General features: G+C 41.0%; 2 protein-coding genes across 2 annotated transcripts in view; both read left to right on the top strand.

Moving 5' to 3' along the window:
* LOC134815236 (phosphatidylinositol-3-phosphatase SAC1-like) overlaps positions 1-22,247 on the top strand; it is a 61,055-nt gene that overhangs the window by 21,785 nt on the left and 17,023 nt on the right. The window lies entirely within an intron of this gene.
* Positions 9,688-12,786, top strand: LOC134815235 (transcription factor Sp2-like). Its single transcript, XM_063823749.1, has one exon. It carries the CDS (start codon positions 9,688-9,690, stop codon positions 11,908-11,910), a length of 2,223 nt encoding a protein of 740 aa, XP_063679819.1. The 3' UTR covers positions 11,911-12,786.

Here is a 22,247-nt window from a genome sequence, read left to right as displayed (position 1 = left end):
TATGTTTAGTAGAGTGGTTCCTCATCGAATAAGTATCCTCTGTAATGGGGCGAGTTTTTCTCTCTTTCAGAAACAGTAGCTTCACTCCTGATCCCCAGCCGCCTGCATTCCAGTCAGTCTCCACCGGTCGCGTGAGTCTATACCACCCCCTGCCACACTGCATTATTAAAATCTCTGTACTTATTCTCCCCCAAAAATGTGAAAGGTACATATGAGGCTTTGGTAGGTGAGAGAGTGCCGAGCATCATTAGTAGTTTGACATTTAACCGTACCGTGGTCGCATGTGTCACGTGATAACCTCACCAAACTGCTCTCTCATAGCTCACTCTCTCCAGCTTTAGTTCTCGCCAGCTAAAAATATTTGTTTTTTGTAAGCTCACTCTCTCTCTTTCTCTCTTTTCTAACGCCCAGTGTGACCTGGTAAGCTCCCTCTCAGTTAACCTTGTAACCAATGGAGCTCGTGCCCCTACCACGGGCATGAGGTAACCACTTAGAAATGTCAGTATAAGTCCCATGTACTGAGGCAACACTTGAACTAGACAATATGTTTAACTTCCTGGTGCCGGACCTTTGTTACCAACCACCTCGCTGTGTTATCTAACCAGCCTGTCTTTGGTTGTTCTTTCTTTATTTCTAACGCTGCCCAGCCCTTGCTTGTTGTTGCCTGCTTGCTCTTCATTTTATAAGGTCATTTCCAATTTTAGATTAGTTTTCTCTCCAGCCTGGTGATCGGTAATAGAAATTACAATTGGACAATCTCTGTCTTGAATATTTATATACTATATAATATGCATGTTCAATCGAAAATATATACTTCCGCCATGTTTCACTATAAATAAAGTTAAATCGCTCATCCATGTCGTGGTGCAAGGTAACTGTTTTATTAACAGTTGGTAACTACTGCCAAACCAACTGAGTTGATTTGGCACGGTGCAAATCCGCCACATATCAAATTCTACCACGTACTATCGCCACGTGTCACGTGACAGGTGCACTTCTCCCAAATGGTTCAGGTTACTGGACAGTGGGGAAGGGAGTACGAAACAAAAGGGAGAAAGGGAGGGGCCGTAACAATGAGAAATGAGAGGAGGGGGAGGAGGGTTAGAGAAAGTACCAGATACGACAAGCTCGGACAGCAGGTGTTTTTAGGAGCCCTCTCTCTAATTAGTCAGATCCTACCAGAGCAAGGAGAAATATCGCACCCCGACTCTCAACCTTTCTCCGTCGTTAGTGTTTTCTTTTTAGTGCCTTATCTCGTAGAAAAATATCCCTCCAGCTCCTGGTTGTGGTAGTGAACAGTGAACTGTCTTGACACGTGATGTGTCATGTGATATATCCTGGTACTGATTGCTGATTAGTAAGACGTGTGATAAGTCATAGGGGCAGATGTTGGTTATTATTCACAGGATTTTTAAGTATAATTAAAAGCTTAAGCTTGATTTTTCCCAAGCTCTAGTTTTCAGGACAGTAGGTGGCGTTACACAAGTCTATTTCAAGCATTGTTGTCTGGGCTGCTTCGATTATAGATTGAAATGGTATAAAGGATTAATGACAGACAAGGTCAGAAATCAGATGAGGTCCAACGTGGCTACTAATGGATTACTCAACAGGCACTAACAGGTACACCGCATTCACTGTGTGTGGTGATCGGTTTAGGATTCAGGTTAATTTAATAATCGGGTTAATTTAAAGATTCTCAAACGGTGCTCCATCTCACGCTTGTTTCTTTTAAACCCTCGCAATTCGTCAGCAAAATGACATGGATTGTGACGAACGGCTCAGCTGATATGATTGGTAGTTAGATTTTATCAGGTGCCCGCGTTAAACAATCCGGTAAAAGCAGCAGCTAGACTGGTCTTTGTTTTAATTTCTCTCAACAAGCAGTGGTGATCTGATGGCTGACGAGTGAGAACATGGCGAGCTCCATTTTAAACTTTGCCCTGATGGAGCTGCTCCTCCATCACCACAACAAAATATGACTCATCACGATTTTAAAGTTGTTTCTAGAATCTCCGCTCCTTGATAGTTCCATTTAAACGCTGTTCCGTGTTCTGGGCCCTATCGTCAACCGTTTTAGTGCAGACAGTTCCGTTGCTGTGGCTGGAGCCACGCCCACCGAGCGACAAACTGATTGAACGACAAGACAAGGCCGTTTCCAAGGTAACGAATTGCCAAAACAAATTTGTAAACATATATGTGGACAATGGGACAGAGTTTTTCATGGTGGTGCGTGTGAGTGAGAGCATGCTACTCACAAGCTAGCCGGGCGGGCCCTCTCCAATCCTGGTGGTGAGAAAGGTCACGTGTACCCACGTGGTCCTGTCTCGTGGTCCTAGCGGAGGTCACGTGATCGCACAGCTGCACTTCAAACATGCACCCTGGAACGCTTTGCTTTATCAGCCAGCGAGATGGTGCTTGTCATGAGACTACGGATTTAGCTACTAAATATTTGATTTGTATAGCGTCTATCAAGAATTCTCATCTCTCTCTTCGTGAGGCTTGTGGCGATTTTGTGCTTGATTCTGACTCTAAACTTTCAGCTTTATACATGTCACTGTCACGACGTATTATTTTGGCGTATTATTTGCACTGTTCAGGTTGCCGGGACGTATAGCTGTATTCTCTTATGTTAGTTCGTTAGAACTACCGAGTACCTAAGGTGTTTATCGTTCGTTAGGTGCCACCTTATTTCTCAGCGACAACCTTACGAGGAACAGTAAATTATTAGGGCGGCTCCCTCACCGTCTCCGGAGATATGACGTGAATGGGGCTGCCCACTCTCCCACCCTGGTCTGCAAGAGGCGGAGTATCTGAAGAGCGATTGTTGGGAACTGACATTACCTTTGAGTAACCATAAGGTGTTGCTTGCAAATATCTGGGTTACAGGCCCGGCGCTAATGTATTTGCAAATCTATTAGGTTTGGTAATATGCATATAACATGAATTTCATGGAAACGTGGTATGGGAACTTAGAGTTGCATTTCTTTTATATTGTTTGCCCCAGTTTTCCTTCCACATTACTTCCACATTTATCGCACTTTCACGTTCAAATGTTTAAGTGATGCTCTCTCTCTACCTGCTAATTTGTGATGCTCCGCGGAACAATACATTGAAATCACTTTGAAACTGGATTGAACGAGAGAATGCAATTATACGATTTACGACCGTGATTTTACTTATAAATGGCAGCTGGGACCAACTTAAAAATTCAGTCAAATACAATATTCTGTTAATAGATCGGGAAGGCAGGGCGTTACAGGTGACTGGTGTAGAAAGTGCTAGCAGGGCAAAAGATTTTCCCATTATATATGGGGAACCGATTGGTTGGGAAGCGAAGGTTTGCTCTTCATATTAATGTGTTCCATAGTGCCGGTAACGTTCTATTTATAGTATAAAAGCTTCCCCCTCGCGGCTCAGGCTGCTTCTCGCTGGTATTACAGAGTTTGGTAGCAGTCTTTCACTCTCAGCACGCTATTTCTCGTTAGCCAAGGGAGACTTTTCATGCTTCATCCCAGCTCTGTATTTGCCTTGCTAGACCCTATACTGTGTACTGTCGTTTCCTTCTTACCCGAACAATGCTTATCTGAGCTGTTGTTTATGGGCAGATTTATTCTTGTTAGGATAAGTTAAAAATGAGAACTGGCATTTTTACGCTGGACCTTTTCAATAGATCGTATGTGAACCGTGTGCTAGGCACCGAATGTTGAGGTTTCCTTGTTTATGAAGCTTGCGTTATATACAGGGTTTACCAACTAAGAAAGAGCGTGTATCAATTTTCATTCAGTGCACACCTTTCTATTTGCTTGTTACAATCCAAATAGTTTTCAATTCGGGTCCCCTGGAAGGCTGGGAAGGCAGTAAATGGTTGTGTGCCTGGTACCTGCGACTATAATAACCCACATGTGGCCTCCCTCACCTGTTATCTAGCTACCATTTTGTTCTCAGTTTCCAACCTAGGATTGCCGATTCTTGATTCGTGAGTTTGGGCCCCTTTATTCATTGATTGTCCCTGTTCATGTTGAATTCCTCTGTGCTGATTGGTCACGGGGTGTCCTCCAATGTGGTGATTGGTCGATAATTTAAGTCACGTGATAAGTTCCTGTGGGCTGATTGGTTTATTATTCCGGTCACGTGAGTGCCAGGAGGTATCTGAGTGGTGGAGCTGTTCTCCAGGGAGAGTGGCTCTCTCTGAAAAGGTGATGGAGAGAGAGCTAGTTAACACGAAGAGCAGCTGGACTGGCAGGAGGATAGCTGTCCGGGAGGTCCTTACCCAGGGTCACAGCGGGAGAGGGAGTCATCAACTTAATTAACAAACCCCGGCAATTCGCAACCAATCACGCGGCCCCTCTCGCCCTCTCCTCCAACTGCAACCCTTTCTTCTTCACACGTGACCTAAACGTTTTTCTGGGATCAATATGTTCACCCAACGAAGTTGTAGGACTTTCCATCGAACAGCTTTTTGGTGTGCCACATTTGGTCTGATTTGCAGTAACAATTTAGTGCCACGGTCACGTTTAACTTTTAATATTTTACCGAATGTTTGCGTAACATACTGACTTGGTTACGTACTACATATAATACAGGCTGTTATATTTTAATACGGTACCTTGTCAGCCTGATGCTGAAAGGTAAATCACTAAATCGACGACTGGGATGATACCCTTATAAGAGGGAGAGAGAGAGACGGGCTCGGCTGGTTCTGTGGGTCGTGTCGACGTGTCTGCCCAGCAGATCGGTAGTACCACCAGAGGCTATTCAACAGAGGTGTCAATGAACCATACCACCCTAATTCCATTTAATGTCTCTCATATATATAAGACTGGCCGCTCACCTCGCCTTCTTCCCTTGCTGCCAGCTCTATATATGACATGTACTCCCTTTTTGCTCCTATTGTAGTGTTGATCATGCTATACCCCAGTCTGGAACTATTTGTACCTTTCACCTTGTGTATCAGCTAGGTTTTCTGGTTGTAGCGCACAATCCTGGGTTAGAAAACCAGACCCCCCCCCCCCCCCGATCTGTAAGACGTGTGTTTTAAAACCTCTTCAATTTGAGTGCCCCGTTACCAAGCATATAAACACACGGGAGCAAGGTAAGGTGTGAAATACATGTGGGGAGCCTGGTTACTACCCCCTGTTACCCGATACCTGTACCCAAATGGTTAATGATTGGCACCCTTCCCTCGTGCGGCCTGGGCCTCCCCAACCATGTAACTACACCTGTACTACCATGCTGTTCTATAATCCTATCTCTCCCACAGTGCGTTCATTTCCCAGTCTCCCCTCATCACTGCTGGTTTTGTCTTTTCTCTATCTCTCGATATGATCCCTCTCACACAGTTCTCATTTCTCCGGAGCAGCCCGAGTAATTTGCAAGTACTTTACTTTAGCGCCGGGAATTAGTCGTTCTATTAATCCGTTTGGTATAGCCTACACTAAACCGGCATTATTTAGATGCGGCCTATCTGAGCTTGGTCACATTTCCAACTTCTCTGTCTGTTCCGCAGAGGAAATTTAGCCATTTACCTCCTCCCAGAGACCATACCTAACGATAAATAGTTCTATCGAACGAGCTATATTTTCCCTTTATTATTATCAGCTGAGACCTGCTCTTTTCAAATATATTATATAATATACTATATATAAATATTGTTTAACACATTGTGTTTGGTACAATGTGTAGTGAGAAGTACTCGCTCCTTTTACAAAATTACTAAACCTCATGGAACACCTGCAAGCTCCAATCACTAACCCTCCTTTCTTTAAGCCTTACCTTTTTGAAATGCTGTCCTTAATTCACACCCCTTTAGAAAAGTGTGGTGTTTTTCTCTCCGTCAGACGAGCACACACACGGCGTATATTATATACTTAATTATATACTTCATCTTTTCAATCCGAACCAACAGTCAGCTCACCGGGGTGGAGGTCTGGTTTTCTTTGTTTTGTAAGTTTACTGCCTTTGTGTTTGGTGTTACAGACTATGAGTTGTCACAAGGAGTTTTTGAAATTAAGAAAGTTTCCGATGTGTTAAGAAAAGGAACGAGTCGAGTCAGAGAGAGAGAGAGAGCAGAGAGAGAGTCTTAATTCTCCAGCTTGAGTGAATGCGCTCAAGCTTAGAATCCGTTACTTTGTTGTCGAGCACGCTAACGTAACGCCTAGCATGTCAAGTACCAACGTGTATACGGTGTACAGCCGCCCTATTCCTAGTATTCCTGCCTCAGTCAGCACCTCTTTTAACCGTCCCACAAATCTGATTATCAGTTGCTGTTCTATTTACGATTTGTGCCCCTGGAGCAGGCCCCATTTTCCCGATATAGGTTAGCATTATAATATTATCATGGTTATCAGGCCTAGGTTTTATTTTAGCCACCTCTCCGGAACTGACCATCAGGGTTTAATTGCATTACAATTATTCTCGGAACACGTTCCAATTGCCGAGCTGTCTAAAACGGGTGATTTTTTTGGATATTTTCATTAAATGTCGTGCCTGTTGCAGTGGGTGCGTTATGACTGATTGACTGCTCTTTCTCTGAGAACTATTGAAAGTCAGTTTTTTGTGGCACTTGCAATGTTTATCCTGATGTTTATCAAATGTTTATGTTTTTATAGCAAACTTCATGCTTCAAATATTCCTTGAGCTACATGCATATAATACAGGCGATTATGTAGCACACCATCACGACTATCACCGCTATAATTGGTGTGCCAAGTGGGGTAGGTGAGTCAGTAAGCCAGTTTAAAGGGTAACTCTGAAAACTTGCCAGCCACCCGCTAGGTACTTTCTTCCGCCTTCTTACTGTACCTGGCCACTTATTCCATGTTGCGGGACAAGTTTCCACTATTTAAAGCACCATTCCAATAAATTAGTTAATTAATTACTCATTTCCCGTCTCAATGATTCACTTCAAGTTGTGTATCACGTGACTGACTAGTCACGTGATACGTGTCGCTACTCAAGCAAGTGTTCCATCCCACACCCAGGAAACGATCCTTACTTCACCGACAACAACTGAACTCTTACTCAAACTCCAAGTTCATGATGGAATTTAATGCGCGTTGATTTTCTCATTTAATGAGCTATTGTAACGGAAAGTTTTGCTCTTTGTTCGAGGAGAAGAACTGAAAACAGTTTCTTCCACCGCTTGACCGGAGTTAAGAGGCCACACGTCAGTTCATCATTGTCCCTGCATCAATTGTCAGTACTATTCTCGATACTCTGTAATTATTGCTGTGGTGAAATGGTCTTTTATGAGAGGCCGCCACAACACCTCTCTCTCTCTCTCTCTCTCTCGCTGGCTCATCACATTAGATTATATATCTGTAGTGCTGCACTGGTCAGGTTTATCATCTAGCACCTTGTGTGTGTGGTCCAACTTAATTTGCATCCACCTCCGAGATCTAATGTTGGAGGAAACGCTCAAGATTTATACCCATCATGCAACTAATTATAAGTCCAATAACGGACGGTACGCAGTAATTCATTGGTTCTCCTCAATAAAACCAGGCTATATTTAATCTGTCGGTCTGTGGTTAATGTGTGTCTAGCATTGGTAGTACAGCTCCACTGGTTCGGACATTACACAACCAGTGCAGGGCAGTGTGCTGCTTCCCCACCACCAGAAACAACTGTCTGCATGTCTCAATAATGGGTTAATGTTTCGTTCTGTTTCTTTACCAGGCCAGACTTTCCTCTTTGTTATATTCCTCAACGGTCAACATAACATTTTATTTTGTTTCATTTAATGCATTAATGTTTCCTATATTATATGAGTTATTTAAATATTTGCTGATTAAACATACACACGTGCATACGGCATTCCAGTCAAAATCGTGCAGCTTATACGGCTCATGTACGAGAAGACAATGGCCAAAGTCCTAACTCCAGACGGAGAAACTGAATTGTTCGAGATACTTGCAGGTGTGTTACAGGGTGATACCTTAGCACCTTACCTCTTTGCAATAGTCATCGACTACTGTATGAGGCAAGCCATAGGCGATGATGCGGAGCGACTTGGACTCACCCTCGAACGTAGAAAAAGCAGAAGAGTGGGGCCCAAGATCATCACCGATGTGGACTTTGCAGATGATATAGCACTTATATCTGAGGACATGGACAAGGCTAACGAGTTCCTGCTTAGAGTAGAATCGGCGGCAGCAAGCGTGGGACTACACATAAACGAAGGCAAGACCAAGGTCATGACACTGAATATGGAGGATCGATCTAGCGACCTACAAAGTCGATCCGGGGAAGCCATAGAAAATGTAGATGATTTCATCTACTTAGGCTCCTGGATTGAGAGCACAGATAGGGAGATAAGGGTTAGAAAGGGAAAAGCGTGGGGTGCCCTACATAGACTGAAGGATATCTGGAAATCCAAACTCTCAAAGAGCCTAAAGATTAGATTGTTCATAGCGGCTTGTGAATCAGTACTGCTCTACGGATCAGAAACCTGGACACTGACAAAGGCTCAAGAGAAAAGTTTGGACGGGACATACACAAAGATGTTGCGTATGGTGCTGGGTATCTCATGGAAGGACAAGGTCAGCAATATAACTTTGTATGGTAGCCTCCCAAGGCTGTCAAACAAGTTACGAAGCAGGAGATTAAAAATGGCGGGACACTGCATCCGACATCCTGAGCTACTTGCCAGTGATTTAGTCTTATGGGAACCTACGCACGGTAGAGCACAGCAAGGCCGACCAAGACAAAGCTACTTGTCTATGTTACTGAAGGAAGTTGGGACAAACTCTAAAGAGGAACTGCGAACCCTGATGCGGGACAGGGATATATGGAGGGGGTTTTCTGGCGTAGATCGGACTTAGCTCCGACATAGTAGTAGTAGTAGTACACGTGCATAATACAGATCGGTCTTAATGTTTGTCTGTCATAATCCTCCTTAGTAGAGATCGGTCACCTCCTAACTCACTCTCTCTCTCTTAACCAAAACGTTATAATATCTCACTAATTACACGTCTGTACCACAGTGGGGTGGTGGTCCTCCCCTGCATTAGATGCCGCTTAAACGGGAGTTTGTAATGAACCTTTTCAGGGTACCATATACTCTGTGCGCCAAATGTGGTGATGACTTTTCCCTAGTTTCAAACTTTAACCGTCCTATAATTATATTATACTCCCATGTATAACATAAGTAATATATATAATATACATTTTAATAACACAGTCCCGGTAACGTGTTCCATGTGACCAATGACACATCTCCAGCTTACCAAACGTAGCCTGGCTGGGACTGGGTCAGGTGATACATTTGACAGTGTTGCTCCAGATTTAGTGTCGGAGAGCGAACACTGTCATCCTTACCTTCAGTTCTCAGCAGGTCAGCTTGATTGTCACATATCCATCCAGTGCCCGTCCCGTTTTACTGCCATTTTGATTTGATCCAGATTATTTTCTTTAGTTTGGAACACTGTGTTGGTCTTTGGCCCCGATTTACATTGATTAAGCCCAAATAAATTTAATCAGACGCTATTTTCCTTTATATACATTCTGTTTTATTCTATCAGCTCCTTCTTTGCTTTTTAAAACTTAATTTGGTTGTTTCTAGACTCCTTTAATATTAAATTCGACATAATCTTTTACATGCAATGTTTTGCAACAATTATTCTAAAACATAATCTAATAATAACTTCGACATGAAATTTAAAAACTTAAACACATCATGTCCCAGGGATGGATCAGTTACTCCGTTTAAACGAAGAGACGCTGAAATGGCACGTGTTATGCCAGCTCCTGTCCTCCTCCGTACTGGAGAGACTTCTCAAGACTCTGTACGAGGTGTGTCCCTCCTTTAACGCCGACACCCCGGTAGTGGCTAGACTCTATCACGAGACCGAGCAAGCCTGTTTGGACGTGGTAAAGAACTTCATCCTGATCGGAGAAGCCAACAGGTTGTTACAAGGATCCTCTGCTGTTCCAGGACAACAGGGCGCCAACTCTTTAAAACCGCGCCCTGTTGCGGAGACGCAGCCGATGAGAAGACTTGCACCCAAGCCCCTTAACCAGTTGTTTAAAAGTGAGGTGATGAGTTCGCCAACTAAACAGCAGGTTATAGAGAACGGAGACAAACAACCTAACCCAGCCTGGGTTAACCAGATCAACCAGAATATCCAACTTCAGCTCAAACAGATGAACAGTCAAGGGAACCAGAGCAGCCCTTCCTCCTCCAGAGTAGGAACACCCTCCTCTCTATCCCCCGGTCCCTTGTCTCAACTCCCTGCAGCTAACGGCCCCATCTCCCAGCTCCCTGTCAGCTCTGCTGGACACCTCTCTCAGATCACTCAAGGACCCCTTTCTCAGATCAATCAAGGACCCCTCTCTCAGATCACTCAAGGACCCCTCTCCCAACTGCCCCTCTACACCCCCACCTCTGCACCTGTTGCCAACCTGGTATCCACTCCTGTCACTAACAGACAATCTCCTGGCACCAGTACTCTCTCTCCTGAAGCTACTCAAGCGCTAACCGCTCAACTTACTGCTCATCTGAACAGACAAGAGGAGAAGCCCGCCACTTCTCCTGAGTCTACTCCTCAGAAAGAAGGAATGACAGTCAGCCCTGCCGCTGCTCCGGCTCCGGGAGAGACTGGTCAACAGAACGGTGTGATAAAGCAAGGTGAGGTGCAGAAATTCGAGAAACAAGTGTCCGAGTTGAAAAACTACATGGATGAAGTCAAAGCACTGTTTGATGTTTTCAACGATCCGTCCCCTAAGAACAAAGAGGCAGTGAACGCTTTATCTCAGGCTATTTCTGTAAACTCGGCTGTGACCCAGGAACTGCAGACCATCATCAAGCCAGAAACAGAGCTGCCACCAGTAGTCCAACAGCAACAGTTTAACCCTCTGCCAGTGTCCCACTACTTCCCCATCGAGCAGCTGATGAAGCAGCACCAAGAAGTTGACGTGTCCCAGAACGTAGCTGTAACAGCTGTACCCACCCATACCCACACCCACACCAAGGGTCGCTCCTCTAAAGAGAAGCTGAACTGCAAGGATTGCGGCCAGATGTTCCAGTACTCCTACCAGATGGAGCGCCACATAGCAACACGGCACAGCTACATCAAGAAGATTATCTGTGACATTTGCAAGAAAACTTTCGGTTCTCCCGGTGCATTGAAACGTCATCACGAGACAATCCATCAGAAGATAAAGAGGTTCACGTGTGAGCATTGTGGTAAGAAGTTCGGAAGGAAAGATCACATGAAATTTCATATCAGCACTGTGCATACCCAGAAAAAAGAAGCGCCTATTGACCAGAGTATTCTGGATGCGGCCATTACCAACGCGACTACCAGCACTGAGCAAAGAAAACCTGACGATCCACTCGACGAGCTGAAACAGCGAATCAGAGACATGAGCGAGAACCATGCTAGGGAACTGAACCTTCAACAGCAGCTGCAACAGCAGCAACTACACCAGCAACAGCTTCAGCAGCACATTCTTGCCCAGCACCAGCAACAGCAGCAGTCCTTCGACATCCAGAACGTTATCAACAGTATTAACCAGGAGATACTGAAGACGTCTGCTGATCCCAATACAGCTCCAGCAAATGGGAACCATACTGAACCAGCTACAAGCCCTCAGATGACTAACGGAGTGCCGCGCACAGAGATTCAGATAGTGCAAACCTCAGAGGGAATGCAGCATTCGGAAGGAATGCAGCATTCGGAAGGAATGCAACACTCGGAGGTTATGCATCATTCGGATTCGATGCAGCATTCAGAAGGAGTTCAACAGGTCGATATCGAGATGGACGAAGACTCTGTGCAGGTTGATGTTCTAGAAGATTCCTCGAACGGAGGTACTACCTACACCTCGTCTCCCTACAACAGCGAGGTAATGAAGGACACCACGGTCGTCTCCACTCCTGCTCCCCCTACACATGTGACTGTCACGTGAACAGTTCCCTCGCCATCACAGTCTTTACAAACACTGAGTTTTTAAATGTACAGAAGTTTTTAAGCGTTTCCACGTTTTCGTATTGCACAGAATTGTCAGTCCGAGAGACGTTGGGAAGAGCTTGATAGTTTATTTTGAGTATAAAAGTAGATGAGTTTATAAAAAGGAGTATGAGCTTCATTTTAAAGTGGATGTGCTTAAACATCAAAATTGCGCTCAACGCCATTTTAAGTAGATGGTTGCGTTATTTGTTACATCTAACTTTAGAAGAGAAAAGTTTTACCTTGTTATTACGTTCAACGTTTACAAACAGTAACCTTCACGAGGTTTTTTTGTGAACACAAACTTTATTTGTAAAAGCGTAGTACAGAGTAGACATAGATATTGTGATCTTGTGAATGAGATGATGATATCTTTCTTACAAGTTAAACGATAAATTGTGACCGTACACCTATCAGAAACGGTTTAATGAATATTTTAAGTCTTTCTTGAGAGTTTCCTTGTTTGAATGCATGACAACTTTAACAAATTATGTACGTATTTATTAATTTCAGAGAGATAGTTTAATGTTTTCGTTCAAAATAATATTTAAGAAAATACCTTGTAAATAATATACCGTACTATTTTGTTGGAATGATCTATGATAAAATATAAAATTGTCTTTGGAATTCTATTCTATTTGAATTACGGAATGTGTATTTATCATCCCGACACCCAAGATAAGATTGCAGTGACTTTGGTATCATTTTCAGTTAAACTATGTGATAATTGTGTTGGGTCGAGTTTTCTTTTGTTGAGCATGCATAATATGTAGTTCATTCAGTTACAAGTTAATATTAATCTGTTATATTTGTTTGTGTTCAAGAATTTTACGAAATTTTGAAATCTGTGTTTCAATTCTACTCGGCTACTACTTGGCTCTTAGTTCAATTAAGTACTTAATACATTATAGATATTTCGGGCCTAATAGTCTTCATCAAACATTAAACTATTACTTAGTTTATTGAGTTACAAATTGGTGAATCAAAGTGACGACCATCATTACGATCCCTATCGTAAAAACATGGAATATGATTCGCGGAGATTATCTTAATTCCTCGCTTAAATATTGAAGTGCTATGAATGTATTATGTATCGAGCGAATCTAATTTTCTCATAAAAATGTGCGCACTAAAGCCAAAACCAAAACTAAAACAGTTTACCATAATTTCATCATCAAAATAGTTCCCATTCTGGTTTAATGAGAACTTTAAAGATGAAAGTTGGTGTGTACAGTGTATAACATGAAATAAAATTAGAATGTTTCAGATTTATGTAATTGTTACCTACCTATGCAATGTAGTATGTAAGGTAGGCCAAATGGTGTATATTAGCTTACTTTTCAGCTAACTGTTAAGTAGTAAACAAATGGCGATTTAAAAAGAAAAATTGATTTTGCACAGATTAAAATTATCATGATAAATCGCTTGTCCTTCTTGATAATATGCCAATTCGATGAAATTAGATTAATCCAACGTTTTTTACATTAGCGTCAATTGAATGGCACGATTAAGATATGAGAAACAATTATTGCTGATTGTCAAACACAAGGTATATTTTTAGAAGGGACATTATATGTTCAGCTGTAACCCTCTGCTACTTTATCCAATGCGAAAAATAACCTATCTTTTTTTTGTGGATTTCCGTAATCCACTTCGTGCAAGATTATTCGATTATGTTTCTGCCAATCACTCATTTCAAATTCATCACGTATATTACCTACCGCCTCAACTTCGGACGATGAGATACTACATAATCACCTGGTGAGGAGCGATGCGTGATAATATGGTCGCGAACAATCCTACCTTTATATGTACTTTTTTACGTTACACTTACTCTAAATTCTGGCGAAAATTTGGGTGTACATTACTAATCACTTACTTAATACTTTATTTAATTTTAGTTGTCAACGATTTCGCCGTAAATATTCAGAGTAGTCAGATTAGTCCACAAATTTTTACGCTTACGTTAATTTAATGGCATTCTTAACATCGTGGTGGCCGGTGGGATTTTACAAATAATGTCTGCTGCTTTTCAATCACTAGGTATATTCTCAAAAGAAAGATTATCAGCTCTACACGATCGTTGTTATTCGTGTATACAATACGAAAAAATATATCTTTTAGTTACCTTACGAGACATATTTATACTCGACGAAATTCTGGTGACCTAAATAATTTGGGAACGAAAATATGGGATTTTTTGCCGAAAACCAACTCATTTCGTACCCCGAATTAAATCATGGTATTTGCGGATTTTTTTCATTTCTTTATTTTACAAAAATAAAACCCAATATTTGAGAAAATCAATAAAATAAAATATGAAATTTGAAAAATTACAAGTCAATTTCTTCTTGAACCTCTTGATCTTCTGGTTCAGGGATGTTTCTCTCCCCCAGTGTAATATTAGTGTTCATTTGTTAGATGAATCATATATATATATTGATAACTTACTATATTGATAGTAAATCGACTAAGTCATAATTAAAGAAAATACGCGAAAAATAATTTTGGGGAAAAATTATGGGGACCTAAATTTTAGTAGTCCGAAAATATGGTTTTTTTTCGGAAAACCACCGACTTTCGTCCCTTTTAAATATGTCTCGTAAGATAGTAGATTTCCGTAATCTACTGTACGCAATAGTTTTAAGAACTTGTCTCCATTGAGTCATTCACCCTATAAATTCAAATAAAATGTGATTTGAAATCATGCAGGAAGAACAAACCAAGGTACCAAATAACCTTTGTCGTGAATAAGGAATCGAATTATTCATTGTTTATTTATTTATCATTAGAACATTTCCATCACTAAGTTTATGCAGAAAACATCAGAAATTGTCTTGAAAGAATAATCAAATGAGACTCATAATAACACTACACGACTTCATCACATTATTAGCAACTTAAATTTAATAGACGCTTTTCGAGAGATATTATTGACGCATAGAGTGAATTGTTTTCAGAAATTCGTAATACGGGAACAAACCGAAAGATTGTTGGACTTGGATATAAACTCTATAGTCTACAGTCTTACCGATTGTCGCATACGACTGATCATTATAATCCTGGCCCAGTCTTCACTCTCAGACCAAATGTTCTAAATTTTAACTCGTATTCTGCCGTTGTGTACAATAAATTGGTCGTTAAGTCGACAATGTCTCTTACTCCGATACTATACAACTTTTAGACTAAATTATACGTCGTTTAAAGCTACGTCTGGGGTCGTAAGTCCCAGACATCAGTAGAAGTCAGATGGTGTGGATGATTCTGCAGAAGAAAAATGAAAATGTCTTTTTGGTCAGTGTTATAAGAACCGAATAGTGAGAAACCACTAATAATATAAACAGCTTAGACAGGAAGGGTTATTGAAGGGACAAGGAGCAAATTAAGTTGGCTTTATTTTACGTGACACCAGTTTATTGTACGTGGTACCAGTCTCTAGTGGGTGGCGGATACATAGTGGATTATCGCAGGGGTCATACTATGATTAGGATAAAGATAAATGAGGCACTCTGCAAACGGAATTAACGTGGTATTAACCCGAAAGTAACCTGAAAGTAACCTTAAATTCTATTTTTCCACGAGAAATCGACGTTGTTAAACAGATTAATAGGTTTCTTGGGTTTCCTTTTTTCGATATCTACAACTGAACTTCTGTCATAAAGAGTACTACCAGAATTTGTAAGACACTAAGTGCCATAGCGGTGATTAAAACATAAGATATAGGTACAAAAGAGGCCATGACCATCCCAACAACTCCCCCGGAAAATCCCATAGCGACTGAAACACTTGAGCCCAGAGCAAATCTCTTAGTTCCAAAGTACCCCATGTCAGCAACAACGTAACAGTAAGCCTGGTCTCTAACCCCAAACAAAAACTTGATCAAGAAGTTGGTAGTAACGATTACTGCAAGGCTCTCCTTTAAAAGCATCCATACAAAAACCCCCTCGGTCAGGCCAGCGAGTACCGCCTGCGATGTGCGGAAGCTGGTCCTCTTCCTAATTAAGTGCATGAATAACTTGCCAGGTACAGCTGCGAATGTGACTAGGCCCACTAGAAGAAGTCCCTCCCCTCGGGTCACGGTCAATAAGCAGTCACTGTTCAGGTCAGCATATTTAAGTTTCAGTGTCTGCATCAAGGCTGGTACAAGGAGGATTGTAAGCCAGCCCTGGAAAATACTAACGGCAGCGAACAGTCCAAGTTTAGTGGTTCTGGCTACAAAGTTTGGGACCGTTTCTTCCACCGTGCGTATTAGATCTCCATCATTAACGTCTTGTTTTTGTGTTCCTCCTGTCCCTACCAAACAGAAGTGCAGAAGGATAATAGTTGGTACGAATATTGGTAATGACGTTAGAAGTATGAAGATCCTCCATCCTACCACATCTAATTGTGCATTTTTCTTTAAATCTGAGGACCAAATTTGCGCATTCTCCTTTGAATCCGAAGGCCAAATATCACGTTCTTTATGCATACCAAATTTCAAGTCCCCATCAATTTTTGATTTCTCACAAATTGCTATTTTGTTATGGTGCTAATTTAGGAACTTAAGCTTGCTGTAATTTAGGGGTCTCAAGAAAAAAATTTTCGAAATCAATATTTTAGCTATTTTTGACAGTTAAGAGTAATATCTATCATTTGCTTTTGTTCCTATCAAAATTTTTGTTCCTAGCCGAAGTTATCGCTGGTCAAAGGTCAGCGCTCATAAGTAATTGTATTGTGCGAGCGATTTTCTATCACGCGTAGTGAAAATCGAGTTTATCTGGCGTAGTGAAAATCGAGTCTAAAAATATTTTTTCTCCGACTGTTTTTTAATTAATCACCCTGAAACTTTCAAAATATGTGTTAGGGATCATTTAGAAGAGATTGTCCAGGCAGAATTTTGAGGAAGGTCTTTAAAACGTTTTTATTATATTTTGAAAATGTTGGACCTCAGCCATGAATAATGTCAATTTCAGACTAAGGCTGGTACAAGGAGGATCAAGGCTGGTACAAGGAGGATTGTAAGCCAGCCCTGGAAAATACTAACGGCAGCGAACAGTCCAAGTTTAGTGGTTCTGGCTACAAAGTTTGGGACCGTTTCTTCCACCGTGCGTATTAGATCTCCATCATTAACGTCTTGTTTTTGTGTTCCTCCTGTCCCTACCAAACAGAAGTGCAGAAGGATAATAGTTGGTACGAATATTGGTAATGACGTTAGAAGTATGAAGATCCTCCATCCTACCACATCTAATTGTGCATTTTTCTTTAAATCTGAGGACCAAATTTGCGCATTCTCCTTTGAATCCGAAGGCCAAATATCACGTTCTTTATGCATACCAAATTTCAAGTCCCCATCAATTTTTGATTTCTCACAAATTGCTATTTTGTTATGGTGCTAATTTAGGAACTTAAGCTTGCTGTAATTTAGGGGTCTCAAGAAAAAAATTTTCGAAATCAATATTTTAGCTATTTTTGACAGTTAAGAGTAATATCTATCATTTGCTTTTGTTCCTATCAAAATTTTTGTTCCTAGCCGAAGTTATCGCTGGTCAAAGGTCAGCGCTCATAAGTAATTGTATTGTGCGAGCGATTTTCTATCACGCGTAGTGAAAATCGAGTTTATCTGGCGTAGTGAAAATCGAGTCTAAAAATATTTTTTCTCCGACTGTTTTTTAATTAATCACCCTGAAACTTTCAAAATATGTGTTAGGGATCATTTAGAAGAGATTGTCCAGGCAGAATTTTGAGGAAGGTCTTTAAAACGTTTTTATTATATTTTGAAAATGTTGGACCTCAGCCATGAATAATGTCAATTTCAGACAAATATTTAATTTTTGGGAAGGGTGGCTTTTTTTGGAAGGTGTTTCACTATTAACCATATTTTTTATTATTTTTATCAATTCAACTACATTTCTGACAAAATTTAGTTAAAAATAACTGTGAAGTTTAATTCTGTCAAAAACTATTAAAGTGGAAAAAAGTCACACTTTCTACGGTACACCCTGTATATGGAACCAATCACTGCCTTCCGAATGTAGGTACGGACTTCAGAAGACCGAACAAAATATGTTAGGCTCATAATGATCAGGGTAGCATGAACAGTGGAAAATTTGTTTCCAGGAATCCACTTTCACAAGCATTTCTTAACCCACTCGTCTGCTGACGTAACATTGTTAGCCAAAAACTTCCCTAAAACTTAGACATAAAAACTTAGACCACTAGACATAAGTTTACCACTAGACATAAAGTTAAACACTAGACACCCCAATCAATGTCTGGAAAACTGCAAACATTCAGAAGACGATACATAGAGGCCCTCTTAAGAACAAAGGCAAAGATGAGGAATAAAATAATATGTATATAATGTCAAATATGTTAGGCATAAGGTTAGTTAGCAGTTAATCTGTTAGGTGAGATTTGGAACAAGGAGAACATTGACCAATTGTTAAGACAATTAATCAGATATATTATAACTTTATAACATACCTTTGCGAACACAATATATGGACAAAAACTCATGAGGGTATTGCCTCACGTTGTAGGCCCACCACGTACAAGTGCGCAGCTATATCGTGACTTCCACCCTAACACCACTAAGTGAAACGAAGATGGGGATCACGACGTTATACAATTAGGGTAAAGGAAATATTTCTAAGAGCCCGATATTTGTTCTATCAGATTTGTACACTTGTACTGCTGTGTAACGTTTTTCATGGCGTAAAATTGAAAACATCGGAAGAAAGTATTAATTGATTTTTTAAATCAAGAAAAACACAGACTCTAGGGCACAGAGGGCAAAATATGTCCTTGCAGCTAAGACCATATTATAAGATAATATAAGATAAAGGCTTAAAGCTGAAAGACAAGGTTCAGGGCGAGATAGCTAAAGTGGAGTCCAAGAAACACTAACTCCCATTAAAAAAGACTATTTTTTAAAAAGTTTTCTTTCGTTGTTTTAAAATCGAAAGAAAAATTGGTACATGTACATTGTACATTGTACCAGCCTTCACCGTTTGGTTTCAAACAAACAATGGTTCGCTCTTTTCCTCCTCCTAATTTAAAACCCTGCCTGGGTGGACATAAAATCGTAGTACATTGAAAATTAAATACGGATCAAATACCGTCCTCTGCCCTAAATTTATCATTTTATCACCACTATCACTGCACTAACCAGTAACCGCACCACTCACTCAGTGTTCCCAATTTGTCTTATTAGGGTAAAATAACAGCAAAATATCACGGAAGACAGGTAAGGGTAAGATTTGCCTCGTCACATTGTATAAATCTTCTTTTTCTAGGTGAGATTTGAAGCTTGAAGAAACAGATGTGAAGAAATATCAAAAGGATGCACAAAAGGTTGCGGAGAAATAACCAGGGAAAAGTATAGCAGGGTCCAGAAGAAGTGATATAAAGAGACGATAAACAATAAATGAGTTTGGCGACTAGGTACTTGGTACTATCGAGAACAGCTGTCAGTTAATTGATTGAAAATGTTGTTCAATAATTCTAAATCTTATTTTTACGATGTGATTAATGATTATAATTTATGATGGCTATATTTTCAATTTTGGCTACTTTTCTAATCTTGTTTTTTGCGATGCTCATATTATCTGTAATATAATAATTAGAATTTGGTGATTATCTAAGCCTCGGTGGTTTCATAATTCGGTTGGTCACTATACTTTCTATAATAGTATTTCAATCATTCACTGTCCAATCACGTTTAACCAATCGGTTCAACTTTTAAAATTTTGAATGGAAAGTTCAAAAATTGTGAACAAAAATATTGGATTTATTAAATCCTATTGACTCACCCGTCTACTTTTAAAAGTATGGTGAGAGCACAGGAGGACTTCTATCAGTCAGTTAACGAAGAGTGGCTAGCAGCGAACCCATGCCCTAGCGACTACTCGCGATGGGGAACTTTTGAGGAGCTGAATAAAGTTCGTCTTCTTTTTTAGTTGTTTATATTTATTTATTTATTTAACGAACAGGATTAAATTCGGGGCTTTGCGTTAAGTTTGTTAATTCGTCAGCATTAAGCTTTTAAATTCAACTAATCGAATGTTGGTTGAAATTCAATTTGTTGAATTATTGGCAAGTTTCCATAAACGATATTTTATGATCGTCGCCGATAATCGCTTATTGAGCGCTTTTTCGGCGCTTTTTTTAAAAAAAACCGTTTACAATCGCTTTTTTTACGATTATAAACGGTTCAAAAAAAATCGCTTATAATCGACTATAATTGATGTCATAATTCAAAAAAGCGCTTTTTTGAATTTAAAAGCGCTTATAAGCGCTTTTAAGCGCTTACTAGCGTCGCTGAGCGATTTGAAAGCGGTGTTCCAGTAGGATTAGCGCCAAAAACGGGTGGATAAGCGGTTGGCCGGATAAGCGATTCGTAGGCGCTTTTTTGAACCATTTATAAGCGATTATAAGCGCTTATAATTGGGGTGCAATTTAGCTGTTTGTAAAGCGCAAATAAAGCGCTTATAAGCGCTTTTAAAATTGAGTCAGGAAAACGCTATATTACATCTTACAACCGCTTATAATCGATTATAAGCGTTTTTTCAGAAATCGCTTATAACAGCTAATTCATCGCTATTTCACCGCTTTTACCGCTTTTCCTATCATCCATGGCCAGGTGAGCAGGAATTAAAAAGCGCTTATAAGCGCTTTTTCGATGCTGCCCCTAGCCTGGTCGGAACGGGGTAGTGCCCGGAATTTAAAAGCGCTTATAAGCGATTTCTCAATTCCCCTTAACCTGGTTGGAACTTTCATGTGCTTTTATGAGCAACCTGGGGTGCACAGGCAGAGTCAGGATTTAAAAGCGCTTATAGGCGCTTATGATCGCTTTTCTACCGCTTTTTCTATCACCCATGGCCTGGTTGGCAAGAATTATAAAGCGCTTATAAGCGTTTTTTCAATGCTGCCCCTAACCTGTTCGGAACAGGAGTGTGCCCGGAATTAAAAAGCGCTTATAAGCGCTTTTTCAATGCTGCCACTAACCTGGTCGGAACGGGGGAGTGCCCGGAATTAAAAAGCGCTTATAAGCGATTTCTCAATTCCCCTTAACCTGGTCGAAACTTGCATGTGCTTTTCTGAGCAACCTGGGGTGCACCGGCAGAGTCAGGATTTAAAAGCGCTTATAGGCGCTTATGATCGCTTTTCTACCGCTTTTTCTATCACCCATGGCCTGGTTGGCAAGAATTATAAAGCGCTTATAAGCGCTTTTTCAATGCTGCCACTAACCTGGTCGGAACGGGGGAGTGCCCGGAATTAAAAAGCGCTCATTAGCGCTTTTTTAATGCTGCGCTTATAAGCGATTTCTCAATTCCCCTTAACCTGGTCAGAACTGGAAATCAGTGTGCCCGCTTATAGTTATAAGTGCTTTTCTGTGCAACCTGGGGTCACCGGCAGAATCAGGATTTAAAAGCGCTTATAGGCGCTTATGATCGCTTTTCTACCGCTTCTACTAAATCGCTTGCCCAAATTTTAAGGAAATTCTTGTGAAAAGGCCCTTTGGGGCATGAAAATGATCTATATATGTGTATTTTTGGACGCTGATTCCGAATCACCCCCCATGACGTAGGGTTAAAATGCTTCCCTGGAGAGTTATGGGCAAAAATCCGTTTTGGTCACGTGACAGGCTAGGCTAGTAAAATACGAATTCGATTGTTTAGGGCCCGGGTTAGGGTTAGGCTTGTGGAACGGGTTATGGTTAACTTCGGGGTTATGGTTAGGGTTAGGGTTGGGATTAGGATTTATGTAAAACCGTTTTGTACGGCTGCAAAACCATAAAAACCAAAGTCACGTGAAATTTTTGGGCGAGCGAATTAGTAAAAGCCGAGTTGGACTCCAATATATGGAACAAATATTTTACGAGTGTCACCCGTCAATTCTCGCAATCACGTTCAACATTGCGCTTCGCACAAATACGGCGCGCGCTAACATTGACTCTTAAAATAATCGGATTGCTTTAATGTTTAAGTACCCGGGTTTTTACGCTTGCAGTGGCGCCCCACCTCCCGGTGACACAGAGGCGGTACTTGTGCGAAAAAATGCTTGCAGCCTGGGCACGGATCTAAGCAATTTTATATTGGGTGTCAAAATTTTGTCCTCATATCTGCAATCTGACGTCGCGCGTGGCAACATGAATACTGCGGGCGCGCGCACGAAGGCGAGTTGATGCTTTTCTTTACTTGTGAAACAAGTGGCGCGAATTTTACCAGGTGACCCCAAGCTAGTATGTTCATAAGCATAGCCTGGCGTAATTAAACCCTCTAAAACGCGCAAATAGGCGTGTTTATGCGATTTTAC

The sequence above is a fragment of the Bolinopsis microptera genome, chromosome 5 (genome assembly GCF_026151205.1).
Source record: "Bolinopsis microptera isolate Bmic1 chromosome 5, MBARI_Bmic_1.0, whole genome shotgun sequence".
Lineage (NCBI taxonomy): Eukaryota > Metazoa > Ctenophora > Tentaculata > Lobata > Bolinopsidae > Bolinopsis > Bolinopsis microptera.
The sequence above is the reverse complement of the archived record's forward strand: the minus strand, read 5'-3'. Positions and strand labels throughout refer to the sequence as shown.